This window comes from Micrasema longulum, unplaced genomic scaffold, assembly GCF_059751315.1.
Source record: "Micrasema longulum isolate JH-2025_06_02 unplaced genomic scaffold, ASM5975131v1 h1tg000745l, whole genome shotgun sequence".
Classification (NCBI taxonomy): domain Eukaryota; kingdom Metazoa; phylum Arthropoda; class Insecta; order Trichoptera; family Brachycentridae; genus Micrasema; species Micrasema longulum.
Genome location: NW_028277939.1, coordinates 44,454 through 68,619, shown reverse-complemented (window position 1 = coordinate 68,619; position 24,166 = coordinate 44,454). Strand labels below are relative to the sequence as shown.

The following is a 24,166-nucleotide window of genomic DNA, read 5'->3' as shown; positions in this document are numbered from 1 at the left end:
TTTGGTTCTTGAGAACTGAACTGATCATAAAAACTAAGCTTACACTGTTTTTATTCACTGTCATACAGCAAAACTGGACGGTAATTAATTGGTCACAAATTGAAAACTCTGCAGTGCACAATAAAAGTTTTTACAGTTTTGCTGTTATTTTCGCTCTTTCATCATTAGAAAATATTATATTTTCGCCAGTTAAGTTTATATAATTCATTAAACATTAAAAATCGTTTAATAAATTCCTAGCACTGCATTGGACACCGAGCGCAGCAAACCTTTGCATATTTTGTTTATATCATCATCATTATTTCCTTTCTGCACCTGATGGTGCATGGGGCACTATATTGGTTCACCAATCGCAGTGTATCTTGATAATTTTTGTTACGTGAAGGTAAGATGATTAGTCTTACGCTTCAGGTACCAGTCCAGGGACTATGCAATATTCTAGTAACACAAAGGTGTCAAAAAAGTTTTAAAAATATTTCATGTCTACCACGTCGGGAATCAAACCTGAGACCTCTTGCATGGTAGGTAATCGCGCTGACCACTATACCACGAGGCCGACTTTTTTTATATCTGGTTTTTTGTGTTTACCTTCATTCTTTTTATTTTATTGAACTTTTAAAATTATTTTATCATTTGAAATCATACCGTTTTCAGTACATTTACTCATTTAATTATTTGTTATATTTTTAAGTACGTCAGCGTGTATGTTTTTTACAAAGCCCCTTGGGAGTAATGAACAAAATAATTCAAATAAATATCTAAAAAATGTATCTTGATCGTTTTTTGTGAAGGTAAGATGATCAGTCTTACGATTCGGGTACCAGTTCAGGGACTATAAAATATTCTAGCGTAAAAACACCTTTTCAATAAAAATTTCATGCCGACCATGTCGGGAATCGAACCCGAGACCTCTTGCATGGAAGGCAAACGCGCTGACCACTACACCATGAGGCCGACATTGCACCTATAATCAACGGCAACTAAAAAACTTTTTAAATCAACTAAGCAATTAAATATAACTGAATTTCAACTAGAATCCTTAAAATTTATTCATAAATTAGCCACTGATGTAATTGTAGACGAAGAACTAAAACTTGAAAAAAACTGTAGTAAACATGGACATAATACGAGAATATCAAAAAAATATCATACCCAACATCCTAAAACGAGACAAATAAACCATGGACTGAAATTATACAATAAACTACCAGACAAAATTAAACAAAAGACTCAGACAACCTTTACAAATGACAAAAGTAGAACGTGAATTTTGAAAGGATATATTTTATTAAATGAATGTAACCCGTAAGGGTTTATCAAAGAAAAAAAAAATATGAAAAAATTTCTGTCATTTATATATTTATTTATTCATATTTTAAGCTTACAAACTATAATTAATAATAAAAAATAAAAATATACATATTTGTCTGCTTATTATTTTAATTGTCCCGTTACTAATTTGTTGTTTCTGTAAATATAAAATGGAATATGTCCATATTATGCACATAAATTAAAAAAAGATTAATCTCTCTCACCTCCCGGCTCCTGTCTCCTGTTCCCGTATTCCAAGTCGTGATGGCCCGGAGGCCGCAGCGGTCCGGTCGGACCGCCCGGCCCCGACGGCGGCGGACGGGGGCCGTGCGGCGGCCCGCGGTGGTCCTCCTCGGCGGGCCTCCCGTAGTCCGGGGCGGGGCGCTCGGGCGGCGGTCCGCCGGGGCCGTAGGAAGGAGGGCCCGCGTGCCCCGGGTAGGAGGGGTGCGATCCCCCCCTGCGAGAAACACCATTGAATCAACAATATTTTGAGTATGTCCGAATGCTTGTAGATGAGGCTGGATGTCGCCCCCATGGAAGTAATTAAGATTTAAATTAATTTCGGCCTCGCGGTGTGGTGGTCAGCGCGTTTGCTTGCCACGCAAGAGGTCAAGGGTTCAATTCCGGACATGGTTGATGTGAAATATTTATTTGAAAGGATGTTTACACACCAGAATATTCCATAGTCCCTGGACTGGTACCTGGAGCGTAAGACTGATCATCTCACCCACATGTAACAAAATATTTCAAAATATTATAATGCGCTGTGATTGGTGTGCCGATGCAGTACCCAATTAGGTGGGGAAAGGAAATGATGATGATGAAATTAATTTCAGAAGAGATGGAAAACTTTTTTGAGAAGGGAATATAAAAGTCAATGCGTATACTGGGCTAAGGACCTGTCATTAGCGGCTTAAGTGGCCGTATACACTGTGCAACATTCACCATTCTGTCTATTTTAAAAAATCCACATTTCCTAAACTATTTCTGAAATGTGAAATTCTCGCCTTTGAAAGAATGTTCAGAGTGGTTGTTAAATTAAAATGAATATGTCTAATGTATCTGGATATAATACATCTAACTTGTGTTGCTAGTCCTAGGCGTTGAAATTGTCAAATGTAGTACCTACCAACTAACAATTTTTTTTTCTGACGTGATTAAATTGGGGTCAGTAGGGTCAAGCTGTCAGTAGGGTCGCGGAGAGTCGCATACTGCTGGTCTGCTGGAGGGTGTGATTCTTTAAAAGCTGCGAACGCCCAGTTGCATTCCACCGGCAACACTACTGACTAGTCCAACTCGTTAGCGTCCACGTCGCGAACCCCGGGCGATAGGATCACACTCGTAACGGAGTGATCACAGCAGATAACGAGAGGATGAAAGGCGAGTTTTAGGCGCCTCAAAACCAGAACCAACCAGCTAAGGGAAGATAACCCCGACATAAATTATTAGATTGAATTGTATGGCAACAATGTTTGAGTATGTCCAAATGCTTGCAGACTGACTGGATTTCCTCCTAAGGGAGTTGTTCACATTTAAATTTGTTGCAACAGAGAGGGAAAACAACAGTCTGCAAGCATTTGGACATACTCAAACATTGTTGAATTAACTACCTGGTAAAAGAAGAAGTATAAAAATTGGAAAATTGTTTTCAGGCGTTGCCTAGTAGGTGATTTGGTTCAGCCGGATGAATCTCACCCATATACTATACTAAGGGTTTTAGCTCCTTTACTTCACGAAAGTCAATAGATGGAAGAGTTGAGGAAATGTGGATGTTTAAATATAGGCAAAATTGTGAATGTTACACAGTGTGTAAAGTGGCCACTTAATCTAGCCAATAACAGATCAAAAGCCCTGTAAATGCCTAGACTCCCATATTCCTGTCTCAATTTTGTTTCCCTCTCTTAATTGTGTAGGTTTTTTCTTCACGAGAAAGATATTATTTTACATTTGTCAATGTTGAGTTGAAGACAATTGATGTCGCACCATTCATTACAACAATGAATTTCGAGTCATGAAGACGAATGACAATATCCGACAAAGGCCCTCCATATAATTGGCCAAACTCGTACTCTCATCCCTTTCAAAAACCATCACATTTGATTTGTTAACATTCATCAGTAAATCCCTCGTCTTGCATACATCGTTGATCTTTATGACCTAGAATTGGAGGTTCTTTTTGTTGCTAGCAAGATGCACAGAATCATCAGCATACGTGCTGGTTTCTTCCATCTCCGACAGATCAAATCCGTACGGAGAAATATTCTTATAGTCGCAACTAAAGCTCTTGTAAATGCTTATGTCGTTTCGCGTCTAGATTACTATAATCGAACATACGCAAATCTCCCAAAATACCAAACTAGTAAACTTCAATCTGTTTTCAATGCAGCAGCGAGGCTTATTACGGGAGTACAAAAATATTCTCACTTCTCACAACATCTTCGAGATTTGCACTGGTTAAAAAGCCCAGAGAGAATAAAAGACGAGCTTTGCTGGACAGTATTCAAATTCCTTCATGAAATAGCTCTAAGATACCCGTCGGACCTTTTTATTAGGGAAAATACATGTCAAAGAAAATCTACTCTTAGGTCAGCATTTGGTACAGGAAGAGGAAAACTTGTCGAAATCCGGCGCTCCCCAAACTCAAAATTGGAAAATCGTGCTTTTGCCGTTGCCGGCCTCTCTGCCTGGAACCGATTGCCATCAAACTTACGAATCATCGACAGTCCCAGTCAGTTCAGACCCTGACTAAAATCTCATAAAATTATCATACCCTTAATTTCAAATCAAGAAAAAAAATTGTCACTTCAACTTTGAAGTGACAATTTTGAATGTAAGTTTTGTATACATTTGTAAAGCGCCCTTGAGGTGATTTTTCACAAATATGGCGAATATAAATCAGCCAAATATTACTATTATTATTTTATAAAAGACTTTTATTGACAGTTGAATCATCCATTTTGCTACCATTTTTAAACCAATTGCGTCTCTATTGAGATAACTTCTTGTTTTTAGCAATAATTTAAAATTGTAATGTTTACATACCCAGAAGGAATTAATCCAAATCCTGGAGGTCCAACCGGTTCACAGTCTGGGTCAAAAGTGTCATAGGCGAATAGCCAGTGGGTCTTGGCCGGAGTGTAGTCCATGTCTGGCTGGAGGTCTCTCAGCTGGATATCTGACAGAAGGCAGTTATCCTTGTTCGGTGGGAGATTAGGGTCTGAACTGGAAACATGTTGATGATTTTGTAATTAGAGTTTTTATGACTTTGTGTGACAATGGTATCAGTAGACTTAAAATAATATTTGAATATAATGATAATAATCCAAATTTATGATAATTAAAATCAATTTAATACAATATTCAAAATTATTTTGTAAAATAGTTGTACATTAAAAGCATCCACCACATATCCGAATCCGGTTTAACTCTTAAAAGACTGTGGTGAAAAAATCCTTTGCGCACGGTGATGTAACATCGTGTTACCATAAGCAAAAGACGGAATATTTAAAACCTTAGACATTGAAAAAAAAATCATGGAGACATACTGTTTAATAATTCCTTTTTCATAATATATAAGGATAAACATATCATTTAGCCCTGTTATAGCTAAATAAAATAATCGTTAATATGCCGCTCATGTTAAATGCGTGCGTCCCCTATCACTGCCAATAACCGACTGAATTTGTTTCACACAAACCCTAGCCACATAAAAGCGTCTCTGTCTTCCTTGTTATGAGTTCTATCTTTGTGCTCTTACTTCATATACAGATGTGTTTCTGAATTACCGGACATTCGTTCTTCGCGTTTTAAGGATATATGTTTTTTGTATTAAAATCTAGCATGGTAATATAAATTTTACTTTCCAAATCCGATGATAAAATGTCCATTTGAAGATAACGAAAAATACAACATTATCATTTAAATAAGTAAGAGAGATGAGGGTATTAAAGCAAACTTAGAAATCTCCACCAAACACGAAAAATTTGTGGTTGTTAAGTAAATAAGTATTTCTTATGTATCAACTCTCACTGCCTCCACCTACCATGGAATCACTTCTCTACAATACTGCTCTACAAAATTATGACTGGAATAATTGACTGTACAGAACTACTTAGTTTAATAACAATACGTGTGCCAGCTAGGATTTGTAGACGGTACCACCTGTTTCATATACCAATGAGTAAAACATCGTATGTTAGAAATGCTTTTTTTCATAGGACTTTTTCAGTGTACAATACAAAATTTAAAGGTATAGATTACGCAAACATCACTCAGTTAGATTTAAAATTTACAACTAAAAATGCATTATGTAACTAAGTAGACATTATAATAATAAATATGTACATCTCCCTTCCCCTCCTTTTCCTCTCTTCCCGACCCGACCAATTTACAATAACCTCATGTTCTTAAAAAAAAAAAAACTTTAATTTTTAAAAATATTTACGAGTGCATGAAAATAACATTTTTGTATGTATGAACTTATATGTATTTATTTAATATGTAATATATTTTCTTTACTAACTTGGTATACGAGTACTTTGTGGAAATTTGTTATTAGTTCTGAGTTTATACACTATATCTGTTTGTTTACTATAAATATGTATGTAGAACTGTTGATTTCTCAAATAAAATAATATTAAACAGCATTTATCGAGACTATTCCTGGCCGAATACCTTTCTTTCCCATCCTTCCCTTGACCCATTGTTATGGTACCTGCCTAACAACAAGATAGAAGAAATTCTAAATTAGATCATTTGTATATATAATAAAATAAATAGAACAACTTTGTTTTTAACCACTAATTTTTTTTTATTTTTTTTTGTAACCTTGACAAAGAAGCTTGTTTGCTTTGAAAACGGTCGGTGAAAAATAAAAATTAGTGGTTAAAAACAAAGTTGTTCTATTTATTTTATTATAATGTATAACCACAAAGTTAGTGCTTCAAATATAAACTTTATATATGGAACATTTGTATTTGGAATACAACAATATGACATTTTGACACTTTTACACTGTCACATTTTATTGTGTATTTTGCCATCCAGTGCCCGAAATTAAAGAACCTTCACATCACATTAAAGGTAGGTATCCATTTTATGTTCCTATTCTTGCTTTAAATATTTCCCTATCACAAAACCGAATGAAATTCGTTTTTGATTTACAGTCCGCCTTTTCGTTAACAGTGGTTTATGCCAAAATAAACTATATATAAAACCTACCCACCTAATGGCGTAATAAAACCATATCTTAATCTTGCAAAAACAGATTTCAATTATACTACTTGACACCGCAAACATAGCATTCTCCATTGAGTTGGTGAAGCATAATTACAACTGCCTTCTTTGCTCTCTAATTTTAATGCTGAATGCATAGCGATTCTTGAATCTTTAATCCAGATTGAAGAAATGAACTATTCGCAGTCCGTTATTTTTACTGATTCACTCAGCTGCTTAAAATTACTTCAGTAGTCCGCATTCAGTTCTAACTTTATTATCATTTGTAATATTTTTGCTTCTCTTTCAAATTATATCAATACGCCAAAATATTGTTTTCGCCTGGATTCCAAGCCACATTAGAATATAAGGCAATGTCCTTTAATGACTGGGAGGAAAACTTATGTTTTTTATGACCTTTCCAGTTCATTTTATCTCAATTTTTTTCTTGTACATATTGTTTATTGATCAATTCTGTTTATATTTTTTTATGTTCAAACTGTTTCCTTTTATGATTTGTAATATTTGTTTAATTTAAATAATTATGTTTAAATAAATTCTTTATTTTTTTACAATAATTTTATCTTACATTTTTAAGCTTATGCAAAATATTTTCGTCATTATTACTTCCTGGCGTTTATTTTTTAATTTTAATTTTAATAAGTATCTTTGTTAATATTTTGATTATTTTTTTATAATTTTTCTAGTTATTAAGTTCTATCTTCCTTCTAATATTTTACTCTAAGTTTCTCTTTTCTGTTAAATGGGCACTATCGGGTTTTGGTGGGTTTTTCTGTTAGTGCCTATTTCAATTTATGTTGAAATTTTTGTTAGTTTAGTTATATGTTTATTATTACAATTGGTTTTTTTATGTTATTCTTGTACTTATATTTATGTTGTCTATTGTTTGTATCTATATTCTTATTCTTTTCTGTTTATGTTGTTCTTATGTTTATTATAAATTAATGTAACTTGTTTTTGGCCAATGTTATCAAGTTTTGGTAGAAGGCCTTAATAAAGGATAGAAAAACAAGCATAATTATAAATCTCACAATCCTCTTTTCAAAGTTTTTCCTAAGTTCGCTTCTAATACCCTCAGTTATATAATCAAGTCTCGAATCGTATGTAGACTACGTGGCATCACAGCCACACGAGAGTTAAGCTCGGGTTTCCTAGGACAGCGGTGCCCGTATTTTAACGGCCGTAGTGAACATTAATGCGGTTGACAGCCGTCGTAACGGTGACTAGAGAGTGGTTTTCTATAAAAATGGTGTTGATAACACCGTTAAAAAATAAAACCACTCTCTAGTCACCACTACGACGGCTGTCCACCGCATCACCGTTCACTACGGCCGTTAAGATACGGGTACCGCTGTCCTAGGAAACCCTAGCTTTAAAAACTGAATGTCTTTTTTCGGACTCACTCGTACAAGCGATCGATTCTTTTTCATGACGAATTGACAAATTAAATGAACTAGTTTCGTGTATATGAGTAAGAGCGAATCGATTGGACGATCCTCGGTCAGAAAAGCGGTTTACCGTGAATGTCGAATCGTTTCCTTCGAACATTGCCGAGAAATACTCACGTATAGCTGAAGCTCATGCACTTGAAGCGAGGAGTCGGATCCCCCCCGCCGCCGCGCCCGGCGCGCAGGCGGTCCGCGCAGAGCAGCTTGCACGCGTGCTCCGTGCCCAAGCGCGCCCCGTCGCGCACGGCCGATGGCAGCAGCTTGGCCGAGGTGTCGTACTGCAGGTAGCACACTGACGAGCGAAGGGAAGGAGTGATCAAAAGAGACACAAGACATGGACATTAAAAAACACTCGATGACTACACTAACCAGATGAGACATAACATGACTTTACCTTATAATTGATTTATTTGACAAATTGTAGTCTCCATTAATTCTGCTGAACTGCCGATATGTACAGAAAAATAGATCCATATTACCTGCAGAAGCCGTATTCAGCGAGCCCTATTAATGGGTGAATTCTGACTCGCATTTGTGCGATGTTATCGGTAGTTCAGCGGCTGTCTGCTCTCTATTAATTAATTTCTAACTTATGTTTAACTATACAGTCCGCATTGCGTACAGCCCGTGAAGTAATGCTAACTACAACTGTCAAAAAAGTCTCTGAATTCAAATCATATCTTTATAAATATTTTATGATATTCTATAGTTAATTAACGAATTATTTTCTTAAGCTACTTACGCTAATGATCTGGAGTATATTTTTTAAAATATATTTTGTATGCTGACACACATACATGTATATATATATGTATGTATGTATATATATTTTTTAAATTTATTTTTGCACCACAACAGGCCAGAAGGCCCAATTACAGTGGTGAATTACATCACAGAACACCCAGGCTTGAGAATAATCACATTTTTATTTTTGGTGTTTTCACCGGGAATCGACCCCGGAACCTTTCGTGTCTGAGTCAAGCGTCTTGATCACAACACTACGGAGGCCGCAATATTTCTTGTGATTATTTTTTTCTTTTTTCACCCATGTTTAAATACTGTTTTTAAATTTTTGTATATCTAACTAACGCATTATTTTGTATATTTTATGTTGTAAAAGGCACTTGTGCCGTTTAGTAAATAAATAAATAAATAAATAAATAAATAAATAAATAAATAAATAAATAAATAAATAAATAAATAAATAAATAAATAAATAAATAAATAAATAAATAAATAAATAAATAAATAAATAAATAAATAAATAAATAAATAAATAAATAAATAAATAAATAAATAAATAAATAAATAAATAAATAAATAAATAAATAAATAAATAAATAAATAAATAAATAAATAAATAAATAAATAAATAAATAAATAAATAAATAAATAAATAAATAAATAAATAAATAAATAAATAAATAAATAAATAAATAAATAAATAAATAAATAAATAAATAAATAAATAAATAAATAAATAAATAAATAAATAAATAAATAAATAAATAAATAAATAAATAAATAAATAAATAAATAAATAAATAAATAAATAAATAAATAAATAAATAAATAAATAATATCGATTGGCGAGATGGTATCGCCTTTCGTGTTACTGTTATTTTTTTTTTGGTGCTATGTATGCTTTGAATAATTTTGGTAATGTACATAAACGTATTAAAACAATAAATTGAAATTTTAAATTAAAATAATATTGTCTATTTTTAAAATAATAAACTATTATAAAATTCTGCAGTTTTTTTCAAAATCGATAATTTTTATACGCAAATAATTGTAATGTAAAATATTTATATGTATATACCTTAATATGTTATTATTTGTAATTCAATTAACATCGACTTTACCAATGTGCATCGATTTATATCTTTCAAAACTAATTCTTAAAGTTTTGTTTTGTAACATGGTCGATTTATTTGAATTTTCTTGTTTTGATAAAATATTATATGCTGCTACAGTAGTTAATGTGTGGTTAATAGAGAAATATAATATACTAGGAATACCGATAAAAATCTGTGAAATGGATTAAGAATAATAAATTGTATTTTTTAAATATATACGGATATGATGAAAAAACATTTTCGTTCACATTTTAAAAAAAAAATGATAAAAAATATGCCTCAACGAAATTGCGACTTGTTAGACTTTGACAATCGTGACGTCAAGATTCCTGACGACGTTCAACCAACATTTAAACCGTCAAAATTTGACAGAATCATGACTTTTAGGGGCGTGGCTAATGTACCGTAATGTAACCGTCTTTGCCTAGAATAAAAAAAAATAAAATTATGCTACTAATAAGAACCAAAAACTTTTTTTTTACTTTAAAGAATTTCATAGATCCTTGTTAATTTATTTTTTTAAAGTTATATTTCCTTAATGTGTTGTAAATAATTTTGTATAAATTCTTAACAACAAATCTCCTATATGTTTCCAAAATTGAATTTATTTTTTTGTTGTGATTCATTCTTACTACTAAGAGAAGAATCATCACAGTTCTCGATGGTGTGATAAATATTTATTATAAATTTTATTAGTTCTAAAAATTTATTTCAATGTTCCAATATGTCTTCTTGCTCATACTGATCATCGTGGTTTCGGATGTGACAGGGTTTAGTGAACACCCTGTATACAGTGGTCTCTACCCCTCGATAAAATCCTATTATGGATCTTCATCTTAAATAAAGACGTTGTTTTGAAGTTAATTTGTTCATCCAAGATCTTACATTATACTATATAAAATTGTCTAGTTGTATTTCTTATTTGATTTTTTTATTTATTAAGGAAAAACAACAGTTGTTATAAAAGAATAAAAAATATAAAAAATAGTACATACATCCAGTTAAAGTTTTTCACAAATATAATGAGAGAACATGGTACACAGTAAAGAGAAAAATTTTATATAAGACACGAGAAACAGCTCGTAAGAAGGTTAAGGGATGAGGAAATAGAGTGGAGGAGGGGAGGAGAGGGATTTTCATAATATAGTTGACCAATTCAACATTTTGATATTATAATAAAATAAACATAATTAAAGGAACATAAACTTATTACACACTGACAAATGTTTTATTTTACAGTGTTTCAAAAAGTTTTTTTTTGAAGTCACAAAATTTTGTATTAAAAATATCTAAATGGGAACAAAGTAAATTAAATCTGGAGCAACTACGATAAATAAACGAGTTTTGAACATATTTTTTTTGGGCATTAAATTATAAAAAAAATGAACTCGTCGTGTTGACTTTACGGGATAATTAATTGAAATACGCTCCAAGAGATATGGACTATCGATAAAATTGTTTAAATTTTTGAAGAGGAAAGACAGATCAGAAATGCTTCTGCGTTTAGTAAGGGAAGTTAAACTATGAAAGGAAGAAGAGTCTACGTACGAGTCAAAATATGTAAGAGATTTACGATCCAGAAGTTTAAGGAATCTATTCTGTATTTTATCTAGTTGTGATATTTAAACTGTATATCGAGGATTCCAAACAACAGATGCAAACTCAAGATGGCTGCGAACGTATGCATTATATAAGATTTTGAGGGATGCGGTTGTTTTGAATGGTTGAGTGGTGCGTATAATAAAGCCCAGATTTCTGTAAGCCCTATGTATAGACGTCTGAATATGGGAATCAAATAAGAGTTTTTCATCCATAATCACACCTAAATCTCTCAGCTCGTTTTTCGGACAAGACAATTACCGTTAATTTCATAATAGAAAATAATTTTAATTATGTTTCTAGTGAACGAAATAACGAAACATTTATCAGTGTGTAAGAAGAGCTGGTTATGGTAACAGTAATCCGCTAGTTTATTTAGGTCGTTTTGTAATTCCCAACAATTATTTTATAACTTAATTTTTTTAAATAATTTAGTATCGTCAGCAAACACGAGAAAATTAAAATGTTTAATAAATTTGCCAATGTCATTTATGTAAATTAAAAATAATAAAGGTCCTAAGTGGGATCCTTGAGGAACACCAGATGGAATGTAGATGCTTTTTGAGTTAAACACTAACACAGCTACTGTTTGACTTCTATTTTTGATATATGATATAACCCCTCTGTACAAATCACCTTGTATTCCCATTCCCCATATCTTGCGAAGTAATAAATTATGGTTGATTTTGTCAAACGCCTTAGCGAAGTCGGTATAAAGTGTCTACTTGGTAACCTTCTAGCATGGCAGATATTATAAAGTGATAAAACTCAAGCAAATTCGATTCAATTGATTTCATTTTTAAAAAACCATGTTGATTTTGAATGATGTCCTTTCTAATTACAGAAGTAATTTTTTCAGTAACAATTTTTTCCATAATTTTCCCAAATAATGAGAGTTTGGAAATTGGTCTGTAATTCATAATGTTTGATGGTGATCACCACTTTTATGAATAAGTGTTATAAGTGCTGATTTCCAGACAGATGGGAAATGACCTTCAATTAAGGACTTGGTATATAATCTAGAAAGGGGTATAGAGAGATCTGCAGAGCATGTTTTTATTAACAGGGGGTGAATTTTATCTGAACCGCGACTTATGCTAATGTCAATATTGTCGAGATATTTAAGAACAGTAGGTTGGTCAAAGCTTAGAGAGTTTATTTAAGAATTAATGTTCACGTTTGTGCTGGTGGTAGGTAATGAGTTATAAGAGGGATCGAGTATATAAACAGAATTGATATAAACATTGAAATTATTGCAAATAGACATGCCGTCACTAACAGAAACACCTCCACAGTACATTATTCTAGGTAAAGTATGTCTTACTCTCATCCGGCTTCCGCCCCCTCCCGTGTCCGCGAGGCCCGGACGGCCTGTGCAGCGGCGTGTCCAGCCCGAAGGGGTCCCCCTCGCAGCCGCGCCCGTAGCTGCCCCGCTCGTACAGCGCGCAGGGCGCGGCGGGCGCGAGGGACGCGGGCGGCAGCGCGGAGGCCGGCGCGTCCGCCAGCAGGCAGTTCTCGGGGGCGCCCAGCACGGGAGAGCCGTGCCTGAAATACCGCCTTATGTGTCAGCTGTTGCTTACAATTATAAACAGGCCAGCGACTGTTCTATTGATGACGAGAACTATACTAAGAAACTGGCAAAAATAAAATATTCTACCATAATTATTTAGAAAGAAAAAGTAAAATGCAGGTAGGTACATACAAAAAATATTTTTAGGGCAACCAAACCTCAAAAAACGTATAACGAGTCTCCGAATATCTTGCGGCATATTTTTTTTTGTTTTATTAATTTCTTAAATTATCTTTTTATTATATTTTTGACATCGTTTGTAAAGGTTGTTTGAGTCTTTTGTTTAGTTTTGTCTGGTAGTTTATTGTATAATTTCAGTCCCCGGTTTATTAGTCTCAAATGTCCTTGTCTCGTTTTAGAAGGTTGTATTTGATATTTTTCTAAAATTCTCGTATTGTGTCCATGTTTACTACATTTTTTAAAAAGTTTTAGTTCTTCGTCTACAATTACATCAGTGGCTAATTTATGGATAAATTTTAAGGGCTTTAGTTGAAAGGGTTCAGTTTCATAATTGAATTGCTTAGTTCATGTACTAACTTTAATATTTTATTTGGCTTTTTTTGTAGTCTGTTTATGTTATTTTGATTTCCTGTTCCCCATAGAAGTGGCTTGTACAATATTTTAGTTAATACATAGGCTTTATACATTAGAATTTTTTCCGTTTTTGGAACAAAGTATTTGATTTAAAAAAAAAATTAAAATTTAGTTTAAAAAAAAATTAAAATAAAAATTTGCATTAGTACACCAATCGCAGTGTATTTTGATCAATTTTGTTACATGAAGGTAAGATGATCAGTCTTACGCTTCAGGTACCAGTCCAGGGACTATGAAATATTCTGGTGTGAAAACACCTCTTTAAATAAATATTTCATATCAATCATGTCGGGAATCGAACCCGAGACCTCTCGCATGGTAGGCAAACGCGCTGACCATTACACCACGAGGCCGACTTTTAATAACATATCTATTTACATCATCTTACAGTAAACACAACATTTCTTTTTAAATTAGTTCAAACTCTTTCCAGGCTTCGTAAATTTAGGCATCCTTTCATACATTTAGTAACTTTAATAACGGTATTTAGAGTTTGCTAAAATTGGACAAAAGGACTGGATTAAACTTCCTATAGTCCTTAAATTGTAGATTGATTAAAATGACAGCTGCCAAACTAATGTCAATAGTGATGGGAAATTACTGATCACTGTTAACTGATCATGTACCGATCAAATCGATTGTATCAGTTTTTTCATGCAAAAATGAGACTCTGTTTCCGAAAACTGAAAGAAAATTATTTACCAAAAAATAAGACACATATACTTTTGTCATGAACAACTTCAAACGAATTATTTATTTATTCGATTAATTTACATTTATAAATTTGTCCCATTTCTAACGTTTTTGCAAAATGATGTAACCTTGTAAGAACTTTTAAGTTTAAGGACTTTAATGAATTCTATCGGGTATTATTTTAATCGTGATTACTAAATGTAACATCAAACCTATCTAAGTCAAGTCTTTTTGTGGTATTGTTATATACAAAATATACAAAAAGCATTTTCCTCGAAAAGAAGACTTTCTGGCAACTCATCAAACATTGAAAGTAAATATTGTTTTGAGCTCAAGCCAGTCTCAGCTCAGGAAGCCTAAAATCACCTCTACTTCTCACTCCAAACCTGTGAGAATACTTGTTGCTGTGTGCCTAGGAAGTAGTCTAGTCTTCAACTTATACATTTAGAGTACTTACTTTGTTATATTTTTCCCGAAATTCAAATATAAATACCTATATTCCCGATTACCTATTGAACACTTAGCCTCGCCCTTAACCATTGGTTTTTCCCTCAATTATGATTAATGTAATCAAGCTATATTTTAAGGACTATAGTTGGATTCAATCTTTTGTCTGTATTACGATGGAAAGTAACAATTTATCTTTTTTATCTACAAAGTAAAACTATAATAATACGTACAGGTACCTACATTTTTTTAAAAACGTGTTAAGGAAGACTAAAGTGGCGTTGTTGCCTCTCTGCCCATCTCTTGTTATGTTTGACTGACCTGTAACTGAACGCTCTGCATGTGAAGGTGGTGAACCGGAGACACTCCTCTTCGCACTCCGCCAGGCTGCGCACCTCCAGCGCAGCTTTCGTCACTTCGGGAGTCAATCTTCTGCCAGAACGAACTCTCCAGAAGCAGTCTGCAAAATTACAGTTATATATTTAGACCGTATATAGATTTGTTTTGTTCAAAAACGTTAGGATGCAATCTTTTAACTGTATTATAAAAAAACACATCATGCTACGAGTATTACGCAAAGGTTTGCTTTTATTGGTCACCAAAACTCTCACATTCGACAGAACTTGGCGCGCTATTTTCGGTCGTAGCTCGTGCGGCAGCTTCCATTGGGATAATTGAGCTTTGGTTGCCACGTCATAACCATAAACCTATGATTCGTCACCAGAGTCCAGAGAAACAGAGTCCAACAGCTCTTAAGCGATGTTTTTGTGATGCTGTTTTTGGTCAAAATTAAGTAATTTTGGTACGAATTTTGCGGCAACCCGTCATATGCCCAAACCATGTTTAAATCTTCAGCAACTTCTCTAACGGTGATTCGACGGTTGGCCAATACTTTATTCTTCACTTCATCAATGTTTTCGTCTGTTGTTGACGAGCTCGGGTGTCCGGCACGCTCTTATTTATTTGATTTATTTAACACTTTATATACATATACAATATATATACATATAAGGGCGGGCATATTGCCTTAAGGCAATTTCTTCCTACCTACCCAAACCGTTTATTTTGAGAAAATTACAAATTCATGGGCATATTGAATCTTACAATTTTATATAAAAATTAAAAACAAATATTAACAAAATAAAATTAACACTTTACAATGAAGAGAGGAGAGGGGGTGGGAAGGAAATAAAAAGGATAAAGGAACAATAAAAAAAAATGATAGTGACGTTTTCATCTTAACTTAAATGTAAATAAAGAAGGGGCGTCTCTAACATTATTGGTTAGATTATTCCACAATCGAGCAGCTACTACTGTGAAAGAGGAGGCAAGAAAATTAGAGCGATGACAGGGTATTAAAAGGGTTCTCTCATTACTAAAACTAAGAGATAGTCCGTGTTGTGAAAGAGGTTGGAAAAGCTCTCTCAAATAAACAGGCGAAGTGGGATTATTTAAAATGTTGCGAAGAAGTGATCGAATGTGAATGTTTCTTCTATGTCTATACTGAGCCAGTGTAGTTGCGTGCGATATTCGGTTATGTGGTCAAATTTTCTAAGATCAAAGATATAACGTATACAAATATTCTGCGATCGTTCTTACTTATCAAGTAATTCAGGGTTAGCATCTGGATAACATACATCCGCATAGTCAAGGAGTGGAAGAAGTAAGCTCCGTTCTAATGTTCGCTTAACATTAATTGGCAAGAAATTCTGTAATCTTTTAAGTGAGTGCAAACTGCTATAAAGTTTACGACTAACTTTGTTAACCCGATAGTGCCACCCTAAATGCTTATGAATGATAATACATAAGTTTTCGACTGAAGTCACGAATGGAATTTCTGTACCATCTATTTTGAAAAGAGGAAGTGTGGAAAAAATCACTTTTGAATACATTTGTTTACTACCAACAAGTACAATATGGGTTTTTGTTAGATTTATGAGAAGTCCATGTTTTTTGTCCATGAAGAAATATGCTCGAGTGCAAGTGACATTATTCTATGTGTTTCAACAGTGTCAACGGGGGTTCAAAATGAATAAAGCTCTTCGTCGTTCACATCTTCTCGGCCCTCTGAGAACATTTTGTTCCGCCGATAAACGTTACTCCGGTCCAAGGTATCTTCACCATATGCCATAGTTAACATTCGGAATGCGTCCGCGCGCTTAATTTTGTTTTTCACACAAAATTTGAGACAGATTCTTTGATCCATTTTTTGGAATAGGCAAAAATCGAAGATGAGCCAAAACACGTGCAAGCTGCTGTCAAAAATTAACTGAACATTCAAAGTGGCTGAACTTGTCAGCATAAGTTAGAAACATGAGTGCTAACATAACGCCACAAAAATATCGAAAATCGAATGTACGTAACCCGCGTAAATTTAAAATTTGCGACTCGTTTTGGCATTATACAAGAGTCGAATTAATGGCATTTTGTAAAGACTAGAATTTCAGATTTATATGGTTAAATACAAAATATGTCAAATAGGTCTAGTAATCAATCGGTTCAGTAATAATTTTGTGGATCAATGGACCACATCCTCCATCGATAGTTCTAACAGCCGAAGTCGTAAGGACTGGTGTGAAGAAACACCAACATGCAGAGGTATTGTCATCTGTGTGCATTTATAGTTACGTACGTACAGCCGTAATCGGCCATGGAGCATTGGACAGTCAGACATAACAATAGCCATTATGCAATGAGGATGAATATCACTTAACATAATTGCCATTACGTCATTACTGTTGCACTTATCCTTTGATGCGTTTTTAAGATAGATTACGCCAATGACATATGATAAAATAGACGTTACTAGCGCGAATAAAATGGCATTTCAATTCGTGGGTAATTACCTACAGTGCCTTTATTATCTAAAGAACTTTCACTTAAAAGTCTTTTTGTCATATTGTTATATAAAAAATGTACAAAAAGCATTTTCCTCTAAAAGAAAACATTCTGGCAACTCATTAAACATTAAAAGTAAATATTGTTTTGAGCTCAAGTCAGTCTCAGCTCAGAAAGCCCAAAATCACCTCCACTTCTCATTCCAAACCCGTGGGAATACTTATTGTATTGAACATTTGTTGCTATGTACCCAGGAAGTAGTCTAGTCTTCAACTTATAAATTTAAGTCAGAGTATTGAACAGAATTATCTTTTTAACATCGAGGATATTTCATTTCTCTATCATAAATTAAATCCTGGTATATGGACCACACCTTAATATCACTCTGGTTGCACAATTTTGTAAAACACGATATTTTAACGTTACATTATTTGTCATTCGTATGAAATTTTTCTGCTCTATAAGAAGCTTTCAAAAATAAATGTCAAAAAAGTAAGCATTTTTCACACCTGTTCCGCGTTCAATCTGTGGAATAAAGCTGCCCTTTGCATCTTTACGCTCGCGATATTTAACTATTGTAGGGTGAAGATGCTATGAATTATTGACTTATTTATGTATTTATTTATTTTCAGTTCACAATATATATACAATTTATAAAAGAAAAAAATAATGACACTTTACATCTTTCACCAATTATACGTGAACGCCAATAGTCACAAAAGAAAGATTAAAAATTGTGTATAAACCAAAATTTAGTTTTCATTATATGTTATTAAAGCAGTTTATGAGAATTTATTTTAATAAAATTTTATTTAAAATAGATGCAATTTATACAATCGAATAGAATTTCACTAGAATATTAATAAAGTCTCGTAGTAGTAATAAGTTTTTTTTAAATGTATGTCAATAATTATAATTTGTTGTAAAAAATTCAAATCACGAAAAAAGTAAAATAAAATATTAAGGCATTTTTATTGATAAAAATATAAAATGGAAGGATCAAATAAATTACATTGTTAACAGAATGAGAAAACTAATGCACTAATTTATTACATTAAGAAATATAATTATATTAAATCGAAAAATTAAAGTCAATTTGCTTTGTTTAGCTCAATCCATTTTACAGTAGATACGGAATAGTCGGGTGGTAAAGCGTGGTTATTAAATGCAGTATTTCATGAGGTTAACTGCGTTTTAATTGGTTTTTGGAGCTAGGTAGCAGGTACTTATTTTTAGTTTAAGCAGCTCAAATTAGAACAAACACTATTTTTTTGAAAAACGTAGTTTATTTATCAAGTCGTTATGTAAAAAATATTTAAAGACACGTTGCGCTTTTTTTACAAGTAAAAATAATAATCATATTAAGATTAAAAATATTTTTACAAACCGCATTTTTGTTAGTGTTTTAATCATTTATGGGCTAAAATATAAATGTTGCTGAATGGGTAGGTATTAAATTTACGATCTTCTTGTGGTCGTAGCGATGAAAGAGTTGGACACACTGACTTATGCCAATTATAACCAATTAAATGCTGATTACGAATCAGGGAATAACTTTTAAAAAAGACGAATTGTGTGCAGCGGCGGTTAATGCTCTGCACGGCAGTATTTGATCAAATCTAAGAATGTATTAATTTTACGTCCAGAATTGACTACATTTTTTCTTCTTTCATCAGCTCGTGGAAGAATCCAAACTCTCGTGTAGTCAGCAAAGCGTGGTTTGACATATTCCTATTGGCGATTACCGTAGCTATCTTTAATCTACAGCCTACAACATGCACGTTTCTTATAAACACCTTACACAACGTTCACACACGTTCATTGTGAGAAGGCGGTGATGGCAATTATCGTTAGTGAAATATGTAGGTAATGCGTGATATAAAAATGTCGCATATATAAAGGTATTTTGCAATTGTCGCAAGTTGCGTGCGCAAGGTTTTAAGTTCTTAACATAATTATCTTCCAATACCGATTCACGATATGTCTGAATTATTTACTTATTGTAAAACGTTGTCCGTGGCACGGGTTCCCAATGGGTAAGTGCCGGGAACGGATTGAACGGAGCACTGAAATCATATCGTATACTATAGTAGCCTAACCCCTACATTAGGGTGGTCGATATTTTTTTTTCTCCGAATTTTGAAATGAAAGAGGTCTAAAACGTTGTCTTTTGGATTACTCGGAATGCAAAAAATATCGAAAAAATATTTGATACAACTTTTGGCCCTCAACCGGAGCTTGAAGTTTTCGAAAAAGTAGATTTTTTGCGCTAAACCGGCTGTCATTTGGTATTTAACTAAATCGGTCCAATTAAATTTTATAATGTGCATTAAACGTTATTTAATAAGCGTCTAAGGGCGCGAGTCGCACTTTGTTTTGTAATAAATGGGTAGCATTGTTTTAATGAGCCATTGTTTTCGTCAATATTAGCCAGGCGCTCAACGGAATCAGTTCAGCGGAGTGTAAACTTTTTTCATTTCGGTTGTTTTAAAACGTGTTCGAATTCGTTATGTGATTCAGTTATATCTTTACAAACAAAAAAATAATTTTATCAATATAGATAATTAACAAAATATTCAGACAGTGATAAACTTCAAACCTCGGTTGAGGGCCAAAATTAGTATGAAATATTTTTTTTAATAATCTTTACCTTCAATGTCATCCAAAATGCAATTTTTTAGACCCCTTTCACTTTAATGTCTAAAAAAATTAAAAAACTTCATACACCATCGATCCACTCTAACCTACATGCAATAACGGTCCAAAATTTGGTTTACCCAATGAAGAACTTCAGCCCTACGGGAAATTGGATACAAAAATTTTTTTCTTGCGCCCGGTAAAAATAAGAGCATCAAATTGTATCGCAAAGCTTCATGAAAATGTACGAAAAAATAATAAAAAATATTTTAATAAAAACGCACTACTTTGAACGACGTCACTAGTTCATACGAAACAACAAGAGATATGGTGTCAAGGATATCCGGTTTGGTTATGGTTTGGGACTGTCAGTAAGACGACAGTCCCTGATTTTACCAATTTCTCGCTCAGCTATGCCAAAAGGAAAATAAAAAGGGGGACCCTTCTCGGGGGAACTCTGGAATGGCCGTTATTGGAATGAAACTACCGGACAAATTACTAAAAAAAATTTCCCAACCGTTTACCATGCCTTTGATTTCAGGAGAATGCGGTTTTGAGCTAATCCAAATCCTCACGGGAAACGGTGGGTTTATGAGTTACCTGCATTACATATTTTTTATTTTACTTGTACAAAATATTCCCAATCAGCAAAAGTGCTGATATGAGGGGATATAATATATTATGACACGAATAAAAGTCGATAAAATAACATCACATATCACTCGTCACATGGGCTGTAAGAACAGTTCGGTAGTCAGATGGCAGAAGGGACCATCTGTTTTTTTTTCTGTGTTTTAGTTTTCAAAAGTTTAAATTAATATTTCAGTAAATACACATGGAAAAAAGAAAAAAAACAGCATTAGTAAGAATGGTATTTTATCATTGAAAAGTAACTCGAAAATTTTGCAGTTTGTGAATGAAAGTCATGAAATTAAGTCTTATTTCAGCTCTCCTGAACATTTTTGAAAATTACAGATGGTCCCTTCTGCCATCCGACTACCGAGTTGTTTGAAGGTGTTTTTTAAGTACATATATGTTTCGGATTCATTTTCTTTTATTCAAGTGTCAAGCCATTCCTTCCTTTGATTCCGGTGGTCCTTGTTTTGAATCCCAATGTACCTACTCCTCCCTGACGGCGAGTCAAGAAAGCAACGCGTGACAACACAACAAAAAAACCGTACCGCGAACAACAGCGAAAACCGTACCGCGAGCGTGACAGTGATTTCGAATCACCAACATACAAGAAAACGTGCAAAGTGACCAGTGCAAACGATAACGGTGTCTTTCTGGACCAGTGCCAAAGGGAGAAAACCGTAAGTCCTTACTCCTTTCATTAATTCCAGGATTGACACTCAAAACCATAACGTCAATTAGTTTACCTAAAATCAAACGTTCCCTGTTTTCTTCGGACACGCGTATCGCGAGAGGGCAGGCCTTGTTTACAGTCCCGAGGTCGAAGGTATCGAACATCCAACATGTTTCGTATATCTTTTAAATCATTAAAAAGTGATTTGCTTCAAGATATCTGAGATAGACAGCTACAACAGAATGAACGGCAAACGTATGTCAAGAAATAACTACTTTTCTAATGTTGATGGATGGAGAAAACGAGCAAGACCGAAAAAGACATCGTAAGATTAAATTCAACAAATACTTGAATATGGACATTTTAACTGTCGGAATGATCAACGTGCGTGTATTGAAATATGTATCAATGTAAAGGAAGCGATATATGTATTTAAAGAGTGAAATAAAAGTCGAGTATCGTGACTTGCAATCTCTTTTTTTATGGCTAAGGGCAGTGAAATATTTGATAAATCTGAAATGCAGCCAGTAAGAAAGTGACGTGTCTATTTTCAGTATTATACATGTTATTTATAGTTTGAAAATAAGTATGTATCTTACCACTTTCCAAATCGTTGTCGTACCCCGGTCTCCCGCCCGGTCCCTGTTCCTCCAGCGATCTGCAGAACCTCCTGTCAGGGTTCATGGCGTACACGTCCGAGTCTCTGTCCGGCTCCACGTCGTTATACAGGTCTAAGGAGCGATACTGGCGCTCGCTGAGGAAACAGTTATCAGTGGGACCTCTGGTGTACCTGAAGGGACAAAATTATAACCCCTTATGTTTTCGTTTCGATTTTGATAAATTTAAATCCAAACAAATCAACAAACCATCACGCCGCCATAGACAAAGATGATAGAATGCTGTTTTACTATACGTATGCGCTCACGCGCCGCTGAACAGGGTGGGTCCACACCACACAGTAAAGGTCATCTCTCCAATTTTAGCTTTAAATTTGAAAGTATGTGTCTAATTCGTTTGAAATTTTGAATTGGGTTGTGGTCTCGTGGCTAGTGTCTCAGACTCACGGCTCAAAGGTACGTAGTTCGAATCCCACTCTATCCCAACTTGGTTCCCATTTTCTAATAGTGGCTCTAACAATAAATATTTGGGTAAATGGAAAAAAAACATGGGAGTTAATATTTATTGAGTTAAATTGATTGTTCCTGGTTGTGTCACTATAAACTGTGTCTCTGTCCCCAATAAATGTATGTATTAAAAAATAAAATAAATAAAAATGTGCAGATATGTTATAAGCAAAAAGTACTCGTAAAAAGAAAAAAAATATTCATTTATACATTTTTCGACACTTTTTTTATTTCCACGTTTTAATCTAACCAAAATATATCGCGGTTTTATAACTGTGCTAAAGTTAAAACTGTGTAATAATGTGTTTATTTGCCCGAATGTATATATATATTTGGATAATTTATATAGCGCCGTTTTTGTGAAAATCACCCCAAGGGCGCCATATGTAGAACAAAATCTATATATTTTCATAACAGTGCTACTTATCTACGTTTTTTTTTAAATCTTAAGTTCAAAATTTTACATAATACATTTTTTGACGAACATTAAATTTGAATTGGAATTTTTCGCTAAAAATATTGCAAGAAAATCAATATTCTAAATAAGGATTAGGAAAAACAGCATATACGAGAATACAGTTATTTGAAAAACGATACTTATATTTGTAAATCTCGAGAGAATTTTTGTGATTCTCATATGATATACAATCGCGCACACAAACAATCGAAAATAAAAATTTTGAATCACCTGAAGCTGTAGGATTTGCAGTCGATATGAGGATCGGAGTAGCACATCCGCTCACACTCGTTGACATCCCGGACTTGAAGAGCCTTCCGTATCACGCTGTGGCTGAAGCGAAAGCCCGAACCGGACCTCGAAGAACATTCTGGAATAAATCAATAGAGACTTGTATTCGAATGTTCTAACTAACTATATTGTGTTATTTCTATATGTCCAAATACATCGATAAGAAATGAAAGTAAAACAAAAATCCATTAAAACAATACAATTGGAAACACTCTTCTTGGTGTGTCGGTTGGATTCGTTCCGACCACCGTTGCAGGAGCTTCTTCTTCTTCTTCAGGGTGAAAAATGTATTGTTTAGTAAAAATGTGTTTACGTACTAGTGACTTGTACCGTTTTGCATTCGGCAGTTAGCGGTAGGTACCTATAATCAGTGTCATTTTGTTGTCTGTCATAATATGGACAGCATGGTGGTGCAGGGAGCCACACAAAGGAAGAAATAAGCATTTGCATTTGTCATTGGCTGGTTCAAGTAATCATTTACATAATGTGCAACATTCACCAATCTGCCTATGTTTCAACATTAATGTTTCCTCAACTCGCCTACCTGTAGATTTTTGTGAATTCATCGTCATTCCATAGTAGTCCACAGTACGCTAACCGCTGTGTATCTTAATGATTTTTGTAACATAAAGTAAAGTGATCAAACTCACGCTTCAGATACCAGTCCAGGAACTATGACTACTAGTCCGTATTCTAATGTAAAAACAATTAATAACCTTTTTTTACGTTATCTGTGTCGGGAATCGAACCAAAGATC

At 33.9% G+C, this 24,166-nt stretch overlaps 1 protein-coding gene across 1 annotated transcript in view; it reads right to left on the bottom strand.

Annotated features, from left to right (window-relative positions):
• Positions 1 to 24,166, bottom strand: part of LOC148279218 (uncharacterized) — a gene marked incomplete at its 5' end in the record, with an annotated part of 76,090 nt that overhangs the window by 8,283 nt on the left and 43,641 nt on the right. The window contains 7 exons of the mRNA XM_088230302.1: positions 1,536 to 1,768; positions 4,354 to 4,533; positions 8,112 to 8,286; positions 12,777 to 12,997; positions 15,078 to 15,216; positions 22,137 to 22,327; positions 23,350 to 23,488. Coding sequence (XP_088086428.1) covers positions 1,536 to 1,768; positions 4,354 to 4,533; positions 8,112 to 8,286; positions 12,777 to 12,997; positions 15,078 to 15,216; positions 22,137 to 22,327; positions 23,350 to 23,488 — 1,278 coding nt within the window. The remainder of the gene's footprint in view (positions 1 to 1,535; positions 1,769 to 4,353; positions 4,534 to 8,111; positions 8,287 to 12,776; positions 12,998 to 15,077; positions 15,217 to 22,136; positions 22,328 to 23,349; positions 23,489 to 24,166) is intronic.